The 21024-nt window shown below is 42.6% G+C and overlaps 1 protein-coding gene across 1 annotated transcript in view; it reads right to left on the minus strand.

Moving 5' to 3' along the window:
- Positions 1-1055: 1055 nt before the first annotated feature.
- Positions 1056-21024, minus strand: part of XDH (xanthine dehydrogenase) — a 171660-nt gene continuing 151691 nt past the window's right edge. The window contains exons 54-60 of the mRNA XM_055121366.1: positions 10810-10875; positions 10404-10504; positions 9680-9761; positions 7326-7430; positions 6871-6942; positions 5181-5241; positions 1056-1114 (exon numbers count right to left, since the gene is read on the minus strand). Coding sequence (XP_054977341.1) covers positions 1056-1114; positions 5181-5241; positions 6871-6942; positions 7326-7430; positions 9680-9761; positions 10404-10504; positions 10810-10875 — 546 coding nt within the window. The remainder of the gene's footprint in view (positions 1115-5180; positions 5242-6870; positions 6943-7325; positions 7431-9679; positions 9762-10403; positions 10505-10809; positions 10876-21024) is intronic.

Here is a 21024-nt window from a genome sequence, read left to right on the forward strand (position 1 = left end):
CTGAGGCGTTTCAGAGAAATGGTTTTGCCCTGCTGAACCCCTATCTTTATGTTGATGATCACTTCCTTGTAAAATGTTGAGATCCTGGTGGTGATTCCATAACACAACTCAAAGAGTATCCTAAAGGTATTCTGTTTTAACACCCTGTTTGGCTAGGGCTTTGATGACCACTTTAGTCAAAACAGAATAAAAGACCTTCTTTAAATCAATGAATTAGACAGGGTGGCATTTTGAAACCTCTCGCGAAACCTCAATGAGTTTAGTCACTGTGTGGATATGGTCTATCGTACTGAACCCTTTCCAAAACCTGGCTTGTTTGCATAGTTGTCCTTCGTCTAGTGTTCTGCCAATCCTATTCAAAATGATTTGAGTGAATAACTTGTAGATGGTGGACAACAGGCAGATTGTGCAATAGTTGCAGATGTTGTGGATGTCTCCCTTCTTGTATAACAGGACAGTCCTGCTGGTTTTTCATTGGGACGGAGCCTTGCATTCAGACAGGTAGCGTGTGAAGACCTGAGTCAGTGCATTGATGAGTATTGGTGACAGATTCTTTAGGTTTCCGGGTTTGATCTTGTCTGGACTGGGTGCTGTATGCTTCTTTACCAACAAAATGGTGTGTCGGATTTCGTACGGGAGAACGCTGGAATGACACATCCATCCTGCAGAATATGGTACATGGACAGGTTGATGTGGTTATCAAGGAGAACTGAGTAGAAGTTATGGATAACCTTTTCCATTGCCCTTCTGGAAGATGTGATAGATCCATCAGGATGTCGGATGGTAGTCATATTGTCCTTATAGTTGACAAAGGACAGGTGGGCATTGCAAATGCTTTTCCCGGCTTCTACGACATCGACCAACCCTGCTGCTCTTTTCTCATTGAGGTCTTCCTTCATAACTTCTTTGTAGAGCTTTGCAAGCTCAAATTTTAGCTTGTGATTGCCTGATGGTCACGCCAAACCACATTGGTGAATGAACTCGAAAGTTTCTGAAGGCAGGTGTCTTTTTGTGGCTTTCTCTCTCTCAGTGTTCCTTGCACAATCATGGAGGTGCTAAACTAGTTGATCGTATTTCTTGTCAATGTTGTCAACGACGACATCTTCACCTATTGCTGCAGTAGTTCCAAAGAGCTCCCAGTTAGTGTTCGTTTTGGGAGTTCTCTTCTTAAACATTGCAGCCCTCTCTCCCCCCTCTGTGAAGTAGAATTTCACATGAAGAATATGGTGGTCTGATCTCATTTGGAATTTTGTGACAACAGCAACATCAGTCAGGTAAAATCATCGATTGAATATAATGTGATCAATTTAATTGTGGAACTGTCCACCGGGAGACTCCCATGCCCAACATTTAGATTCGGCCTTCTGAAACTACAAGTTACCATTGATGGTCTTGGTCAGCATGATGAACTCAGACAGTATCTCACCCTGTTCTTTCCATTCTAGGCTGTGGGTCCTGATGTAGACTTCTTCAGGCGATCTTCTTGGTCCTATCTTGGCATTAAAATCACCTACAATGACCTTGTAAGGTGTGTGGTCTTCTTAATAGAACTAGTCCAGCCCCATGTTTAACTTCTCAAGTTCTTCGTCATAGATGGATGTTGGTGTGTAGATGATGAATATAGAAACTGCCGGCAATGAGCCACATCTATTCAAATGTCAGTGTCAAATTCAGGTTGTTAGGCATTCTGATGAATGAATGCTCATGGCCAAGTTCATGTTGATAAGGACACTGACACCACAAATACCTCTATTGTTGCATGTTCTGAGGAAGAGTTCTTCTCCAGTGTTGAAAATGGTGTGATGTGATCAATGCCTTCTCATCTCAGTCAATCCAATGATGACGTACTTGATCTTCTGTGCTTGCACAATCTGGTCCTTGATGAATGCTTCTGATGTCAGCATATGTGGTTTAACAGTGCAGACAATCATCTTAATCCTTTTTCATTTTGGAAACCTAGTTCGGTTCTAAGATTTTAGCAGCTTCTCCTTGCTCATCCTTCTCAAAGCTGCCGTAATAGGGACTCTTCCAGGTTCAGGGGAGTGAAGTCCATTTTTGTTACTGTTTTTGGCACATTGAATATTCCAAGGTAGCTTGCCAGGCTCTGCTGTGTGGGTGGCATGAAGGGAGGTGGCCCCCTTCCTACTCCTCACTTATCTACAATAGCTGGCACTCTTATCTACCCAAATAAGGTAGTGACCATGAAAGAAACATTGCTGAAAAGTTCCCAGAGTGGAGAATACAGGAAATCAGATCCAAGAATTCTGAAGGGTACCAGCTAAATAGACCCCAATAAAAGATGCGAGACATATCTTAATCCGGTGCCTGTGGCAGCTCGGCCACACTACCAGATTCAAGACATATCTTCATCAGGACATCAAATACCATAGATAGAGATACAATACTGAAGGCAGTTAGATTAAAAAAGGAAATTACATACAAAGGATAGTTCCCTAGATTTACAGCAGACCTATCATATTAAACTATCTAGCTCTGAGATCAGTGTTGGGAAATTGTTGAAAGAAAAAAAAAGCTTAATGAAATGAACATCTCATCAAGAATAATTTTCTGGCTATATTCTCAGATTTGAATGAATAATAAGCAACTTCATAGATAAACAACAATAACTCCCCCGCCACACACACACACACACACACACACACACACACACACACACACGCTCTGGCAGCTGCACACAACCCCAGACCTACAGTCACGATCAACTTCGTCTTTTCACAAATAGTCTCTGCAAAACACCAATCTGCAGATAATTTCAGGAAAACAATGCCCAGGCTGAGAACTCTGGTGCTGCAGAGTCAGGGAGGTAGCCTTTCTGCCAACCCCATAGTATTAGCTCAGATCATAGGTCTTGAAGGATCTAGACCACATACCCACATAAAGCAAGACATCTTAGGGCAACAAGAGCTTAATAAACTCTTAGACAAGGACTTAACAAACCTATGATGAAATATACATAGAAGTGGGTAAAGGTGCCGCCCAGTAGGTCAACTTGTATCTGCAGGGCAAGTCCTTCAGCAGCCTGATAGTGCCTTCAAGCTTCCTGATACCGGAAAATTGCCTCTATGCCTCTGGCTGGACCCTGGCTACTTGGGATCAAGTTTCCCAAAAAATGAAACAGCCAATGGGGCTGGAGCAATAGTACAGAGGGTAGGGCGTTTTTGCCTTGCAAGCACTGACCCGGGTTCAATTCCCAGCATCCCATGCACCGCCAGGCATGATTCCTGAGAGCAGAGCCAGAAGTAACCCTGTGTATTGCCAGGTGTGACCCAAAAAGCAAAAAAGAAAGAAAGAAAGAAAGAAAGAAAGAAAGAAAGAAAGAAAGAAAGAAAGAAAGAAAGAAAGAAAGAAAGAAAGGAAGGAAGGAAGGAAGGAAGGAAGGAAGGAAGGAAGGAAGGAAGGAAGAAAGAAAGAAAGAAAGAAAGAAAGAAAGAAAGAAAGAAAGAAAGAAAGAAAGAAAGAAAGAAAGAAAGAAAGAAAGGAAGGAAGGAAGGAAGGAAGGAAGGAAGGAAGGAAGGAAGGAAGGAAGGAAGGAAGGAAGGAAGAAAGAAAGGAAGAAAGATAAATTAAACAGCCAAAATTAAGTATGTGGGAGTCATGCCCACAAACCACCTCTGGCTCACTTATTCATTTAACGGTCTTGTTTCAGAGACCATAAACAAATCTCGAAAGAGCTCAAAATCAGGCCTTTAAGCACATTGATGGCCGTGATTCAGAGACTAACAAATAAATCTCAGGAGAGAGCAGCAGGCTGCAGCGATGTCTCCGTACCTTACACCAGGCTGATTTCATCAGGGCACCTCAAAGGGGATCAGGTGTGTCCCTCCACCTATCCCTAATGAACCCCAGCAGTTTCAAAACTCCAGAACCCAATTGCCGCCAAGTTGATGTCTGACATTCACAGGCTTGTTCTTAGTTCCCCACACATGATAATGTACCCACTGAAAAGCCCAGGTAAGCGGGACTAGTGGCTAAAATCCCTAGGCTTCATAGAGTCGAGGATGGGCAATCTCCCTCCATCTCCCCACCCACGGACTGCCTCTTGACTCCACGTAAGCATACTAATGGCCATGATTCAGAGACTCACAAATGAATCTCAAAAGAGAACACACTGCCTAAGAGATTCCCTGGGACCAAAATATTTTTAAATAATTAAAAATTACAAGAGCACATAGTCACTTTAACCATGGCACAACATCTGATACCATTCATAACAAGCAATACAAAATAAATTGTTTAGCATTTGCCTCTGAGGCAGACTTGGGTGGTGCTTAGAAAATTTGAAATAATGGTGGTGGGAAGCTGGAATGGCACACTTGGATGGTGGTTAGAAAATTTGAAATAATGGTGGTGGGAAGCTGGAATGGTTGTGGGATCAGTGTTCAAAAATTGAAAGTAAACAATTATTTTGAACAACTTTATGAAAATAAAAATTTTTAAGATTTTAAAGTTTTTCTTTATCAATTGATTTTAATATTTATCTTTAATCAATTTTAATTCTGGTATTGCATCAAAATTTGTTGCTTTCTTCCATATTAAAATTAAAAAATTAAAGAAGCGGGATAAACACGATGATATCGTTTATAGGTGATATCATTCAGAGTCCATGGCTATGGAAATGCAAAATTTGAAAAGGAGTATGCCTAAACTGTTGTTTCCAAGTATTAGGGAGGAGAAGAAAAGACAGCCGAGAGCAAGGGAGAGACAATGGCTAGCAAGGGTGAAGGCACATCGATGGTGTCAAGGAATGGTAGAGCTTAATATTCATACCGCACAGTGAACAACACTGAAACAGGAGACCCAAACTTTAATAACCCAACTCAAAAAGGTGTCTGTCAAGATAGCAAGCTGGCAGAAGGGGGGGTGGGGAGACGGTAAAGGGAAAAACGGGGAACCTGGGAATACTGATGGAGGGAAGTTGGCATTGATGGTGGGATCAGTGATGGAACATTGGATGTTCAGAACCCAACTATGAATAACTTTGGGTACACTGAGGCTTGCTAGGTAGGAAGGAGAGATCACCATCTGGAAGTGGGGACAATACAGTGATTCTTCCAGATGACCATCGACACGGGAAGCAAGCATACATCATTTGCTTAGACCATTAAAAAATATGGCCAGAGGTCTCACTGGGGAAGAGTTGGTGAGTGATGGTGGCTTACCTGAGGTGGGTGTCTGTGCAGAAGGGCTCCTGTTTGAGCATGATAAACTTGTCCCAAGATTCTAAGGGTGAAGAAGGAACAATGTGTCTCAGAGTTGAAAATGCCAGATACACCAGAAGCTCTGATACTCACCAGCACAAATTACTGGGAGCTACACTGAGGATGGGACCAGATGGGAACATGAGAAGATGGTTACCTGGTAATGCGATACACCAACTAGACGGGGATCTACTATCAGTTCAGATCCTCCATATTCCAAAACTACAATTAGCACATAACTCAAATGGGGCCCTTCACACCTGCCTGATTCTGCCCCAACATTGTGAGGAGGAGCGATTTTTAACATGGATCTGCTGAGACAGGAAATAGACTGGCTGGCACACAATGGATTATTTCTGAGACCACTTCCTAACCCCTGTTCTCTTTGATGAATATATGAGCGGTCTTTATAAGAGAGTAGGAGCTCCCCCAATGTGAAACCCAGCAGGAATTTGATTATGTTTCCCCTGCCCTCTGCCCTCTTGGGCTCTCACACACTGACTGTGACCCGAAATGCATCAAGAAGCAGGTGCACATACACTGTTCTTGCTGGTCCTCAGGTACGGTTGTTCCTGGAAGAAAGGAGAGAGATCACGCCATTGTTTCAGGGTTCCCTGTGTCACTCGTGCTAGCCAACTTTGAGAAGTGCTGACCTGGACATCCATATGGTCCTTCTCCCCTGCTCCACATTCCACTATTTACCCCTTGGACTGAAGACTGCCAGTCTCTGCAAGGTTGCACTGGGGCCAAGAAACCCCAGCTAGAGGAGCAATGAGAATAAACCTTCATTGACCCCGAAGAGTGCCAACTTAGAAGAGCTCTCTGCCTCCTAACCAGAAAGCTAAAGCGGAGCCCTTTCTATCAGTTTTCGTCTATGCAGACTCTGCCAGCAGATCTCATATACCCCACTTCCTCAAGCCCCACAACACCCATGCCACCCTCTCTCAGCCACTAGGCTCTTTTCTTCAAAGGGAAAAAACTTGCAAAAAATTCTAGGTCTTGCAACCAGCTCAGAGATATCCAGTCCCAACCCAGGATCTTTGCAGGAACAGAGGAACTGAAAGGGCACAAACCATATTTCTGATAACTAGTTTCTTAAGAATTCACCCCAGGGTACTAAACATGCAAAGCCTGAACTTTCTGCTGAGCTGCATCTCTGGCCTCATCTTTCTGTCAAACTTGGGGGTCAACATGGTGGGAGTAAGCATAGAGGGCCAGTTTGGCACACGTTCCTTTGATTTACTGATGACTGTCGCAGCTAGCGTTTGCAGGAAGCACTCCCAGACATGCCTCCATCCTGGCAGATAATTGATTCTGCCATGACAGCACTTTCTTCAGAGAGACAGGGCATCTAGTTTTCAATTTCTTCCCTGAACATTCTCTTCTACAATTATAATTCAAAATGCAAGCTGGGAGTCACTGTCATTTCACACTTCTTAAAAAAAAAAAAACTTGTGCTTCTCAGCCTTCTTAAGTCACGAGGGTCTCTTATCCCTCAGAATGTAGCTAGACTGGACTTGATTCTGGTTAACCAGAGTATGCAATGGATAGACAGGTGAACAGACAGGGGATTGTGAGGGTCTGATAGAAAAGCTGTTCAAGACAGAGAGGTACTTTCACTGGAATACTCACAGGAAAATTTTCAACCTACCTGTGTTGGGCATGTGAAAACAATATCACCTGTGAAATTATGCTGCCTTGACTTCTGTCCTACAGGTTCCAGCTAAAGCAAGAATCAGGAAGACGGAAATTGATAAAGAGATATCATAAGGGAAATATTGGGATACATGGGAAGAAGGGAAAAGAGTAGACAGAAAAAAACTTGGGCTTTCATATTACTTTGGGGGGATATGGATCCTGTCCTAAAAGCTTTCCTAAGTCTTACAAGAGAGAGAAACCAATCCCATACCCTGTCATCTTACCATGTTGTTCCAGAGAGCACTGGCAACATGACTAAGTGTCTTCTGACTGAAGTGAAAACAGTCAAGGTCAAAATAACTTAGGTCAGGCAGTCCTTCCTGATGGCAGGGAGTAAGTGGGGCTGTGTTAAGGTACCAGAGAACAGGACAGACACTCACAAATACTTGAAAATTCTTTTTTTTTTACCTCAGTCCTGGGCAATTCAAACCTCTCAAAGAATGGCTGTAGGACCACAGTGAAGTCACCCCTAGTGTCATAGCGTCTGCTGTACACCATCACCTCAACCAGCTCCTGTGGAAGAGGAGAAAATAGCAGGAAATAGTGCCAGGGCTCAAGGGATTCTGCCTCTGCTCTTGTAATTATGGATTCTGTATCAGCATTAGATCAAGACTGAGCTTTAAAATAAATTTACGTACAAAAGAATCTCAGCTCCTCAGGATATAGTTACGTTTATTATCACCGTCAATATTAACCCCAACCCCAGTAAGAGACAGTTGATATGAGTCAGGAAAAGGGAGTAGGAATGAAATTGAATATACAACCATAGTGGTTTTGATTTCCTTTTAAACATATCTGATTACAATGGAATAGAAGGAAAAAGGCATGTATCATTTTATGCCACTTACGTGAATAATGCTTACATTTGCTTCTGTTCCAATATTTGTTTTTAGAAAATTAAAGGTGAGTTAATTATGACAGAGAAAACTTGATTGAGTTTTATCACTTGGGTTTGGTATCGTGGGTGCCCTTCTGCTCCTCCTAGTACAGTCCTTTGTGAGGCACAGGACTATCTAGCAGGCTGATAGATCCAAGACTCCCACAACTACCACTTGGGTTCAGCAGCAGCAGAGCCAGTTCTCCAATTCTCACCCAAAGGTTTCAGACTCTGACATTTCACCATTTTCCTGGGTGCCAGCATTTTGGCCACACTATGTGCTGGAAGGGAAACCAGGCTCATGTTCCAGGAGACATTAGTGTGAAATGACCCAAGGTCATTCAGAGATAAAACTGTGCTGGGAAGTTCCAACTCTTGTCTCTAGGGTTTCTCTTCCAGCTATAGAGCCCTGACTACAGCAGAAGAGAAAGAGCAGGGTGTATTCTAAGGACAGTCCATTCCCAGTGAAAATCTGTTGGACTTTCAACAACCCCCTGATCCTCCCTGAACACTATTCATCTATAATGGAAGATGTTCAGCAAAGCCTACACTACCCTTAAAGAATTTTCCGATTGTAACTGGGTATTGGCTTCAAGAGATCAAAGAACAGGCATTTTTTCATCAGGAGGGTGTTAGAAAGCATGGCTGGTATACACTGTGATAAGTAGAATCATTTCTCAAAAGTGGGATGTCACCATCACATTTTCTGGAAGAAGAGAGTGAGAGGAAACGCTAAGGAGACTATAAGATTTTATGTAGCCTGACTGTGAGCACCACAAACATGAGAACATAAAGGTTCGAGGTGGGCATAATCATATCAGGAAAGAGCTGGCCCATCCACAAAGCTCAGTTAAGGGAATTCCAGTGAATGTCATTGGAGCCACCAAACGATGACCTAACTGAACCCACTTCCTTTGACTGAGGAACCCCACTCTCTGAAGAGCAATATGCTTCTCCCACCATAAAGTGTAGAAGACATAGTGGTTTTCAAAAGCTCCCTTAAAAGCTCTGGCTCAAACTAGATGACCTCTCTGTGTCTGTGTTGCAAGCCATGATGCCCAACAGTAGAGAGATAATATGGGGAATATTGTCTGCCATGAAGGCAGGGGGAGGGTGGGAAAGGGGGGGGGGTACTGGGGATATTGGTGGTGGAGAATGTGCACTGGTGGAGGGATGGGTGTTTGATCATTGTGTGATTGTAACCCAAACATGAGAGCTTGCAATCATCTCACAGTGATTCAATAAAATAAAAAAATAAAAAAAAATATTTCAAATTGTTGTATAAAAAAACAGCTCTGGCTCAGGAACACTCTCCGACAGAGTGCCCATGTTTGGGTCATGGTGGAAAGACAGTGATGGAAAGATGAAGGACCAGCACAGCTTCCAGCCTGATCAGGTCAGACTTTGAGAGCAATGGTTGAGCCCCCTAATATCCCATAATTATATGATTTCTGGTTCTTTGGATGTGATCCTACATATCGAGTTCTGCCAGATATTCTGGTTAAGCTATCAGTTTTCAGGAATGGAAATAGGGCTCTTGATCACAGACCAGCAGCCAGGATTATCGTATCTGGTTCCCTCCTTCTCCTGCCACTGACATGCAAGACACATATTGACCACAGAGAGAAGTGCAGTTGGGGACTCTCTGACTGACTTGGGCAATGGAGTTAGGGTTGATCAATGAAGTTTCATTTACTTGAATCCTGATACCATCAGAATTACACACATCCTCAAAAGTCGGCTAGAGAGTGGTTCTACAATAAGGTCATGAATTCAAAGCACACATCAAGCCTGAATGCCATTTTTGACATCAGATAAGGATGAAAAGACCACCACTCCCATCTCAATGGATCAATGTCGCAAGCAGGAACGTTTTGCCACTTACCTGATACTTCTTATTATACGTAGCAACTTGAGCAAGTTCTTTAGAACCTTCTTCATACTTCATGACACAGGGACACAACTTCCTGCAAGCCAAGCCAAAGAACTGTCCTCAGCCAACCAGCACTGACTGCATGCATGATGCAGAAACTCTATTTGAGATTCAAAATGCACTTAATTGGAGGTTTCAGAAGTCATGGTAAGAGGCCTAACTGAGTGGAATCAATGCATTGAAAACAGCATGCCAATAGGAGTTTGGCATTCAGCAACCATGCACCGTCTCAATATCCTCATGCCATCTTTACAAGAGATTGTTGTGGTCTGTATTGTCATGTGATGTTTGGTCCCAAATGTTGGGGGAACAACCAAGATTCACCTTAATTTCAAAGAGCACATATGCCCTGTCTGAATTCATCTGTCATTTATGAACATATGCTATGCTATGTCCCTTACTATAACTGCATTGACTAAGGAAAATATTCATGAATTACTCCCAGAAGATATGCTCAGCCCAGTAGACTGGAGCCAGAGATGATTTCTAACTGCATACTTCAACGGCAGCCGAGACCCATACCAGGGTGAGGAGAATCTTAGAATTTCCTTCTTAATGATGTAAGGTTAGAAGTGTGATGTTCGTTGAAGCCTCACATGTCTGTTTTTAACTAATATATTATCTTCTGAGAAAACCAGGGAACTTTGGGGAGAAGGAGAAGAAGCTTCCATCTCACATTAGTTGATCTTGAGGGCAATTGTTTCCTGTCTCCTTATATATCGCCCTCAGGCTGATGATCTCCAGTGGTGATACCACATTCACAATCATTCTGGGAACCTAGGCAAAGAGAATTGGATAAGAGGTTTAAGGTTGGGAGGATCTTGAGTTATTAAAAGTGTCTTATTTGCCTCAGAACAGTTTCTTCTAGTAACCTTCAGGTCAATAGCCTCATTTCTGGCCTCATTCACTGGCTTTATCCTCCCACCTTTCTCCCCTATGCTACATGAATGGAACCAGAGATGGAACCATTTCTGGTCTCCTTATAGAAGGAACTGGCATATAGATCTTAGTAGAATGCCATAAATACCTCCAAATGTGAACCAAAAAGTCTATTCAGAGGACATATGGTTCAAGCTTCATACCTCTTTATGAAGGATGTCCAGTGCACGCTGAATGTTGTTTTGGAACTTTTCAGGACTAAAGGTGAGCTACAAGAAAAGAAATGTCTCTATTACCATCCATCAGCCAATTTCAGTAGATTTACAAGAGTCCCTCTTCTTTCTTATACTTCAGCAACAGTAAGAAACATCTCTTCCATATTCACTCCCAGACTGAGTCCCTGTGACCCTCATGGAAAACTCAACACTTTCCTATGCATGGAGTTATTGAAAGTTCTAGACCCACTGCTTATCCACTGCATGAAAGGACATAGAACTCTGATACACAATTTGCCTCCTTTTCATTTGATCCTGGTTATTGATGCCAGGAAGGTGGACTGTGAGAGATCTAGGGGACAGTGACCACCTTGGCTCTAGAAAGAATCTCCACTCATCACCTTTAAACCTTGCCGTAATTTAGTTCTTTGCCTCCAAATTCCAGTAGGAAGTTTCCCTCTCAGTCTAAATACTTAGTCCCTAGTTCCCCAGGGCCAGTGTGACTTAGACCCTCTTCTCAACCTCTCACTGAGAATCACTCTGACGTATGTTAGTTGGCTTGCTCTCCTTTTACTATCATTCATTTTGAGTTCTTTGGTAGTTGGACGTGACTTTCATTAACTTCTGGGCATCTGTAGATGTAATACATGCCCCCAGAAAACGATACTGGAACTAAGATTTATGCTTACTGTGAAATACTATAAATAAGAATAAATGGAATATAGTAAATAGGCAACCAATTTCTAAGGGTTGGAGGTGTAAAAATCATTAAGGAAATGATAAATACCTTAGATGACATGTTTACTAGACACTATTCTGTATCCATATAAGGCAAACATCACTGAATAAGCAAATGAAAGCGAAGATAAACAGATGGAACTACAGTAAATTAAGAAGCTTCTGCATCTCAAATGAAACAGTGACCAAGATACAAAGACAGCCCACGGAGTGGGAGAAATTATTTATCCAATAACCATCAGGTAAGGGGTTAATATCAAAGATATATAAGGCACTAGCAGAACTTGACAAGAAGAACTCATCAAACCCCATCAAAAAACGGAGAGGAAATTAAAAGAAATATCCTCAACAAAAAAGGAAAAACAGTACATTAAAAAAATGGGGGGAATGCTCTAAATCACTAATAATCAGGGATAAGCAAATAAAACTATGAGATTTAATCTCACACCTCAGAGTCTGGCACACATCCAAAAGAATAACTAGTGCTGGCATAGATGTGGGGAAAACTGAACTCTTATTCCCTTTTGATGGGAATTCTGGTTGTCCAGCCTTTCAAGAAAATAGTATGAACATTCCTTGAATAGCTAGAAATTGAGCTTGCAGGTGACCCAGCAGTGCCAGCTCTGGCAATATACACTGGGGGGGGGGGGGGGGCGGAAACAACAGAAAAAATATTTGCATTCCTATGATCATTCCATGACTATTCACGGTAGGCAGAATTTAGAAACAGCCCAAGTGCCTGAGAATAGATGACCGTGTAAAAACACTATGATACATCTACACAGTGGAATGTTTCACAATCACCAGGAAAAATGAAGTACTATAACTTGCTAAAGACACGGAGAGGATCGTGGTGAGGGAAATGAGTCAGAAGGAGAGGGACAGACATAGAATAATGGTACTCTTTTGTGGGATATAAAAATCATAAGATGAGACGGTTATCCAAATACAACAGAAATGAGGGACAGAGGACCATTCAAAGTTCGTATCTGCCTCAAGTGTTGGGGTAAGGGTAGTAGGTACAGAAAAGTGACCACCATAACAATGATAGTTGGAAATAATCACTCTAAGAAAAAGTTGAGTGTTGAAAGTACATTAAAGGACATACATGATGACATTTAATTAATTATATTGCAAATCTGGAGTGATAGCACAGGGGGTAGGGCATTTTCCTTGCACGTGGCTGACTCAGATTTGATTCCTCCATCCCTCTCAGAGAGCCCAGAAAGCTACCAAAAGTATCCTGCCCACACTGCAGAGCCTGGCAAGCTACCTGTGGCGTATTCAATATGCCAAAACAGTAACAACAAGTCTCACAATGGAGACATTACTTGTGCCTGCTCAGGCAAACTGATGAACAGTGGGATGACAGAACGACAGTGCGACAGTGCAATATTGAAATCATAATGAGCAGGTTTGTTGCTTTGTATGATAATTTTATTTACACAAGTTTCTGAAATAGTAAAAAATTAAAACAATCCCAAGTAAATATTAAGGCCTACCATTTACTGGATTGGAGTGAGTATAAAATATAATATCATAATCATAAAAATACTGAAATATTCTTAATTCTCTAATAATAGGCAAAAAATGTAAATCTTACAGATGTTAGGAGTCTCTCCTGCTTAACGGTAGGTTAACTACTTTTTCTTGAAACAGTTTTTCTATTTATCCTACATTTTTTGAATCAGGCCTCTCCCCTCTTACCTGAAGCACTCTCTTTCTCTCTATATATATATCTATCTAGGTGTTGACATTGTCCAAGGCTTTCTTCTTTAGCTCAATTTTCATAAACGTTCCACCCCATCCAAAGATCATCTTACACATCTAAACCTTCAATTTTCACCTTTATGCTAATAAATCTCTAAATCTACACATTACCTACCTTCTAGTCCCCAAATATTAATAGTTACAATTCCAAATGCATGATAAGCATTTCAAGTGTAGGTACCATAAATTTAATTGTTCCCAAATTAAATTCCTTTTTTCCTTTTTCTTATTTTGTTCTTTGGGGGCCAGACCTGGCAGTGTTCAGGGATTACTCCTGATCTGGAGCTCAGAATCACTCCTGGCAAGGCTAGGAGAACCATGTGTGATGCTGGAGGTTAAACAGAGGTTGGCTGTGTGCAAGGCAAGTGCTGTATCTAGTATACTGTCATGTAGGCCTCTAAACTTATCATTTTTATCCACAAATAGGCTTCTCCTTTCACATTCTCCTGTCAGTAATACCATTCTACTGCCAAATCTAATTTCATAGTCACATTTGATTCCTTCCCCTTATAAAACTCATTACATATAAAATGCCTCTGATTCTAATTCTACTTCAAAAATTCTTCCTGCTTCTCTCTTCTCTGTTCTCAGTACTATTGTCCTAATTCACACTCACAAGGACAGATGATTAATTTATTTGCAATATTCTTCATACTGGTCTTTTCCCATAAAATTATCTATCACTCTCATCCCGTTGCTTATTGATTTGTTCGAGCGGGCACCAGTAATGTCTCTCTTTGAGGGACTTATTGTTACTGTTTTTGGCATATCCAATACACACAGGTAGCTTGCCAGGCTCTGCCGCGTGGGGCAAATCATAACACACAAAAGAATGAGAGAATAAAAATCCCCTACATAGAGGCTGACTAGGGGGTTAAAGGAGGGAATTTGAGTACACGGTTGGTGAGAAATGTACACTGGTGAAGAGACCAGTATTGGAACACTATATGACTGAAACTTTTTTTAAAATTTATTTTATTGAATCACCATGTAAAAGGTTACAAAGTTCTCAGGCTTATGTCTCAGGTATAAAATACTCAAACACCCATCCCTTCACCAGTGCCCATATTTCACCACCAAAAACCCCAGTATGCCTCCCACCCACCCCCACCTGCGTAACTGATAAATTTCACTGCATTTTCTCTTTACCTTGATTACATTCCATATTTCAACACAAAACTCACTATTGTTCTCGGAGTTTCCCCCCAAAAAAGACAGCCCTACTGCCAAGGAAACAGTTGATAATTAGTTTTCCATTGCTGAGAATGAAGAGATATTAAGTCCCGCTGTTCCAAGTACATAACTTTTTTTTCCCCTCCTTCCCACGCCACCAAGTTCGTGCCTGCTTAATAATCCTCATAATATGACTGACACCACACCACCCAACAAAGGAAAATAAAATGAGAAAGAGGGATGTTTCCCGTCCTCAGCCAGCGTGGGACTATGGCTTAGTTGACAGTCTAGCAACGTGTCTGCAAGCAGTTTCTGGGACCAAAAGTAGTCTAGTTGGTTTCCGGATTCTGGTAGATCAGCAGCTATGTGGCCGCACAAAAGTGTGGCTACCCGGATGGAATTTTGACACAGCGTGCACTGGTATCGGCCCCGGCCAGAGACTGCCCAAGTGTCCCACTGTTCCAAGTACATAATTTTTTTACCCTTTTTTCCCATTCCCGCGCCACCAAGTTTGTGCCTGCTTAATAGACATCACAATATGGCTGACGCCACGCCGCATTTCTCCCCAAAAAAGGAAGAGAACCAAGAAAGAAGGATATTTCCTCTCCTCGGCCGGCGTGGGGCTATGGCTTAGTTCACAGTCTAGAGAAATGGCTGCTACTTTGATTACCTTCAATATTTCAACAAAAAAACTCACTATTATTGGTTGGAGTTTCCCCCCAAAGTCCAACCTGTTAAAAAGGAATCATTTCACATTGCTGACAATTAGGAGATATTAGGTCGGGTAGCCACTGTTGCGGCTGCGCAGTTTTGGATTTCTGTATAAAGTCCAGGGAAAATTCTGCCAGAAATTGCATCACTGCAAGCTTTTACTTCCCTTTTGTGGTGCTCATAAGATGGAAAAGCCTCGAGAGAGAAACCCTTCCCCGCTGTCGCTGCATGGGGTAGAGGCTCAGTTCACAGTCTGGAGGCATTTCTGTGGGCTGTTGGTGTCCAAAGTAGTTCATTTGGCCTCCGTGATCATGTTCGTTCAACAGCAACAGCAGAAAGGTCGTGCACGTGTGTCCGCTGGGCTTAAGTATCGGCAGCGGGCAGAGCCGGTACCCCCCAATCCCTGGGATCTGCCTCGCATTCCGCAGCAGCTGGGCTGGTACCTCCATTTTGTGCTCAAAAAGAGGTGATCGCCATGCTGTGCCCAGGAGGGAAGGGTTGAGAGAGAAAGAGAAGTACCCTGCCCCACTGTCGCCGCATGGGGTAGAGGCTCAGTTCACAGTCTGGAGGCATTTCTGTGGGCTGCTGGTGTTCAAAGTAGTTCATTTGGCCTCTGCAATCATGCTTGTGCAGCAGCAGCAGCAGCAGCAGCAGCGGAAAAGCTATGACTGAAACTTTATCACAAACAACTGTGTAACTGTGTGTCTTACAGTGACTGAATTTTTAAAATATCTGAGTTATGTTCAATGCCTTTTAAAAAATTAAATAAAATCCAGTTGTCTAGAATAGGCAAGATGATGAGATGCAATTAGAGCCAAGTATTTCATAAGTGGGACAAGTTAAGGAAAGCAAAGCCAACATGGTAATGATAGTGGCAGCACCACAGCAGGCGCTTGCCTAGTGATGGCAGCTCTCAGCACTCTGTTGACCTGGCTGACAGGGCCATTTCTGCATGCATGAATGTAAGTGCCCTTTAAACATTCCCTCTCAAAAAGAGTACTTAAAGAGATCAGTAGTCTGATCTACTTTAAGATGTGGAACCCTTAAAGATGGTGGCAGTGCGACGGAGTGTACAAAAGCTGACACTATGGGCAGTGGGCCACCACGGTGGCAGAATTTTTGCATGATAAATAGTGCTCTCTGGTTTCAACATGATTCCACCAAGGAGCACAGCTTCCGGAGTTGAGGGGGGTTCCACGGTTCCCACCTTGGTTTACTGGCTCGAGCATCCCAAGCAACTGACCACTGGTAGGGCTTCTCTGCCACCACTACTCCCCTGGATCCACCCTCACTGCCAGTGCTTCCCACAGAATATTATGGAGGAAAATCTCCCTGAGCACCAACTATCTAAGACCAGACTGAGAACAGGTTGAGTGCCGCCTGGTCAGATTCTGCTACACTAGTGACTGAGGCATGTCCGGAGTGTCCCTGATCCAGGTCCTGGTCCCAACAGGGGCGGCTGTCACCACTGGGGCACAAAGAACACAGCATCACTGTCCAGTCAACGTGAACCAGCTAGGCGAGAGCAGCAGCAGCCTGATGGTGCCCGCGGGCTTCCTGATACCCCAAAGTCGCTGCTATGGCACAGGTCAAGTTTTCTGAAAAATTAAACCTCCAAACTTTAGTATGCGTGAATGATGCCCACAAATGTCTAAAGGCTCCACCATACACATGCTCATTATAGAACTTGTTCTAGAGACTCATAAATAGATCTCAAATGAAATTTAAAAAAATTTTAAAGGACACATTAAATCTTCTCAGACCCATGCATGGCTGAATAACTGGGAACATTGGAAGGGGTGCTGGTTAACCCAGAGCCTTCCCAGAGCCCCTGGCAGCACTTGCTCCCACAAGTCAAAATCACCATGCCACCAGTCAGATTTCACCATTTCGAACAAACCTCATCAAGATATTAGTCAGATTAATTATTAATTCAGACAATAAAAATTCAGGCAGGGGTTGTGACTAAAATCTCCAGGATCTCTCAATGTCAGGATGGGCTACCTCCCCGACTTCCCTATACTCCCAGCAGTGTCAGCAGTCAACCCATGAACCAACTCCAGTGCTGCCATATGAGATTTTCTATCAGCCTTACTCCAGATTCATATAAATCAATCTCAGAAAAAATAAAAAAGCTGCGTTAAATCACGGACCTGGTCACGGCTGAATTATCCTGGGCATAAGTGGGGCTGGGGGTGGTATGGCTGTGCCTGCCCAAACAGAACCTGTTGGTAGCTGCTTGCTCCCACAATTCAAAATTGCTGCCATGCCCTGGCTGTACTCCATCATCTTCAGAATGACTTCACAGATATGATGAAGATGATGATGATGATGATGATGATGATGATGATGATGATGATGATGATTATGCTGAAAATTCTGGTTCGTGACTGAAATCCCCAGGCTTCTTCAGGGTCAGGATAAATTTTTCCCCCTACATATCTGCACTTTGGGAAGCCCTGGCAGTCATGTCTACACCCCAAAGCTGCCACTCAATCAAAAACTCAGCTCTACCAGTCGATAAAAATACTGAACTTCCTGAACAAACACAATGACTTCTTATTACCTGTATTGTAAATCATAATGTGCAAAAAGATAGAGAAGAGAAGGATCAGGAGGAAGGGGAGGAGGAAGAGGGGGGAGAATGAGGAGGAGGAGGAGGAGGAGGAGGAGGAGGAGGAGGAGACGATGAAGACGATGATGGTGACGATGATGGCAAGGGGGTGGGGGGTCGGAAACCGGGGACTTTGGTGGTGGAAAATGTACACTGGTGTCAAATGGGTGTTAGAACATTGCATGAGTGAAACCCAGTCATGAACAGTTTCATGATGGTCTATCTCATGGTGATTCAAAAACAAAAAGAGGGACTGGAGTGATAGCACAGTAGATTAAATTTTTGCCTTGAATGAGGCCGACCCGGGTTTGATTCCCAGCATCCCATATAGTCCCACAAGCACCACCAGGAGTAATTCCTGAGTACAAAACCAGAACTAACCCCTGTGCATAGCTAAGCTGTGACCCAAAAAGCAAATAAATAAATACATAAATAAATAAATAAATAAATAAATAAATAAATAAGAGCTTCAATCAGCAAAGTGTAAGCTCTGAAAAGAACAGCAACATATATTAGAGATTATTGAATAATTGTTAAGAATTATTTTACAAATCTTAAGTACTAACAAAAGATAATATTCCTCTTGTTTTGAACTAGAAATAAAGAAACATTTCAAAAAGCATGTTTACAACAATACTTTCATAGAAAGCAATAAACAATGTCTCCATAGTTATATACCATTGGAGAGAAACACTTATCAAAACCTTAGTAATTGAATTCCTCAACATTTTTCTTACCAAAAAGATATTTGAGGTGGGTGTCTATACACTTATGTTTTTCCTTTATGTTCAGTTTGGTCAGAAATTGTGATAATTATTTGGTGTCAAGCCCGCTTAATTGAGTAGAGAAGAGACCCAAATATGCCCAACATATACAGATTACAGATTAAGACTGAACACAAAGAAACACACTATAAAATTTTCAGCACTCCTAGCTTAAATGATACTGAAACTCTGGAAATAATTTTAAAATGATGTCTTTTATGTAAATGTGGCACCACACATCCTATGGCTTGTGTGGTTTCTTCTAGACTGAGATTAACAGTACTTGAACCATAGGGCAGCAATATCACTCTATGGAACAGCTCAGCATCACCTGAGTCTGCATCTTTCTGAAAACCTTTCAGAGAAATCAAGGGACCCACAGAAGTAACAGAGTTAAGTTGGAGATAGTGAGGTATTTCAAAATTGGAAAATTGATCTGCCTTTATTACTCTAACAAAGATACGTCCAGATTCTTTAGATTATTAGAAAGTTCTCTTGACTTCAAGAAAGGTATTCACAGGCTGCCTTGGTAGAAAATTTAATCCAAATCTATTTAAGAGTCAGTAATGCTTGTCTTGTTGAATATTTCTATGTCAGGAGATAAAATCCTGGCAGATATAAACTCAGGGTCAATACCTGCTTGGATACAAGCCTGACCGCAAGTGTAGAGCTCATGGTGCATCCATGTAACCTATGGATTGATCAGGTACGCTGCTTTGCAACCTGGGGTAGAAATTCTTCCTGGGGGCATTTTGTATGGAGGATCTAAAGACCTACCTCTCCAGGAGGTGAACCTGTACCTGTGTGGTTAGTGCATCAGCAGCCTGATGGTGCCTTCAGGCTTTCTGACACCCACAAATTGCTGGTGTTCCTTTGACAGGACCCCAACAACTTGGGACTAAGTTTACCAAGAAATTAAACGGCCAAAAGTGGGAGCCATGGCCACAAACTACCTCCGGCTCAGCTGTACAAGCTCATTTATTGGCCTTACCTCAGAGACCCATAGATAAATCTCAAAAGAGACCAAAAGTCACAATTAACCTTGGACCCACACATGACTAAACAGATGGATAAAACAGAGGGAGCATATTGACCTGTGCCTGACCGAGCAGCTGCTTGCTTCCACAATTCAGAATAGCCACTAAACTGCCTGCCTGATTCCACTGTCTCGGGACAAACCTCACCAAGACATATTCTTCTGAAAATTCAGGGAGGCGGGTTTTGTGACTGAAAATCCAGGCTTTCATTGAGTTGGGGTGGGCTACCTCCCCCCACTTCCCAATATACATGGAAGCACTGGCAGTCACCCCCACGAACCAACTCCAGCGCCACTCTGTAAACTCTATTACTGGCCTTGCTTCAGAGACACATAAATAAATGTCGAAAGAGATCAAAAGCCAGAGACAAAGCCATGAGTCCCGGAAGAAACCACAGAATCAGAGATCTCTCCAGGCCCAATACTGAGCCAATTTCACCAGGGAACCCCAGATGGAGACGATGCACTCTCCCCATCTACTCCAGATGGAATCCTGGCGACCAAGAGCTTCCACAAGCAAGGCCCAGGTATGTGGGTTCTCCATGCCGCATGGTGGCAGAGATGCCAGCTGTCCCTTGTCGGCTCTCCACCCTGTCATCAGCCTGGCTGTTATCCCCACAATGTGCCTCCAGGAGCCATCTTAGGGCACCAACAGCCTTGATCCAGAGACACCCAACTGAATCCCAAAATGGATCAGTGCCCTACAGAAATGTCTCTGGAACCAAATCATTTACTATGTAAGATTCCAGAAATGTGTGGCTGAGGCACCCAAGATATTCAAAATGAGCAATGGACAATCAATTATCTAGCATCTGCCCTGGCAGACAGGCATGAATAGTGTTGGGAAAATTTGAGCAAAACATAATGCCCAAAAGGAGAGAGAGAGTGTATTGGGGAAATTGCTTTCCATGGAGGCAGGGTAAGGACTGGGATGGTGGGGTTGGAGGGATATACTGGGAACACTGGTGGTGGCAAGTGTGCACTGGTGGAGGGATGGGTGTTTGATCACTGTATGGCTGAATCTAGAACATGAAAACTTTGTAACTGTATCTCACAGTGATTCAATTTTAAAAAAAAAAAAGTAATATGGGGTTCATGCCCAATTCAATGAGCTTAATCAACAGCAGTACTCCTAGATTAAAAAAATAAAATAAAATAAAATAAAGACCTACCTCTTCAGTGCAGGAATGACAAAGGTCATCACTTCCAATAAACATAGTGAGTAGCTTCCAATCATTCATATAATTTATTCTCTGAAATGAATGTGAAACAAACGCATGAATGCCATGTCCTAACATTATGTTCAGTAGTAAGTGAAAAGTGCTGAACCCTGAACTTGTTGGATCTTCACGCACCAAAAGATTAGTAAACTACTATCATCTATTCTTTGCTTTGGA

Source organism: Sorex araneus, chromosome X, assembly GCF_027595985.1.
Source record: "Sorex araneus isolate mSorAra2 chromosome X, mSorAra2.pri, whole genome shotgun sequence".
In the NCBI taxonomy this organism is placed as follows: domain Eukaryota; kingdom Metazoa; phylum Chordata; class Mammalia; order Eulipotyphla; family Soricidae; genus Sorex; species Sorex araneus.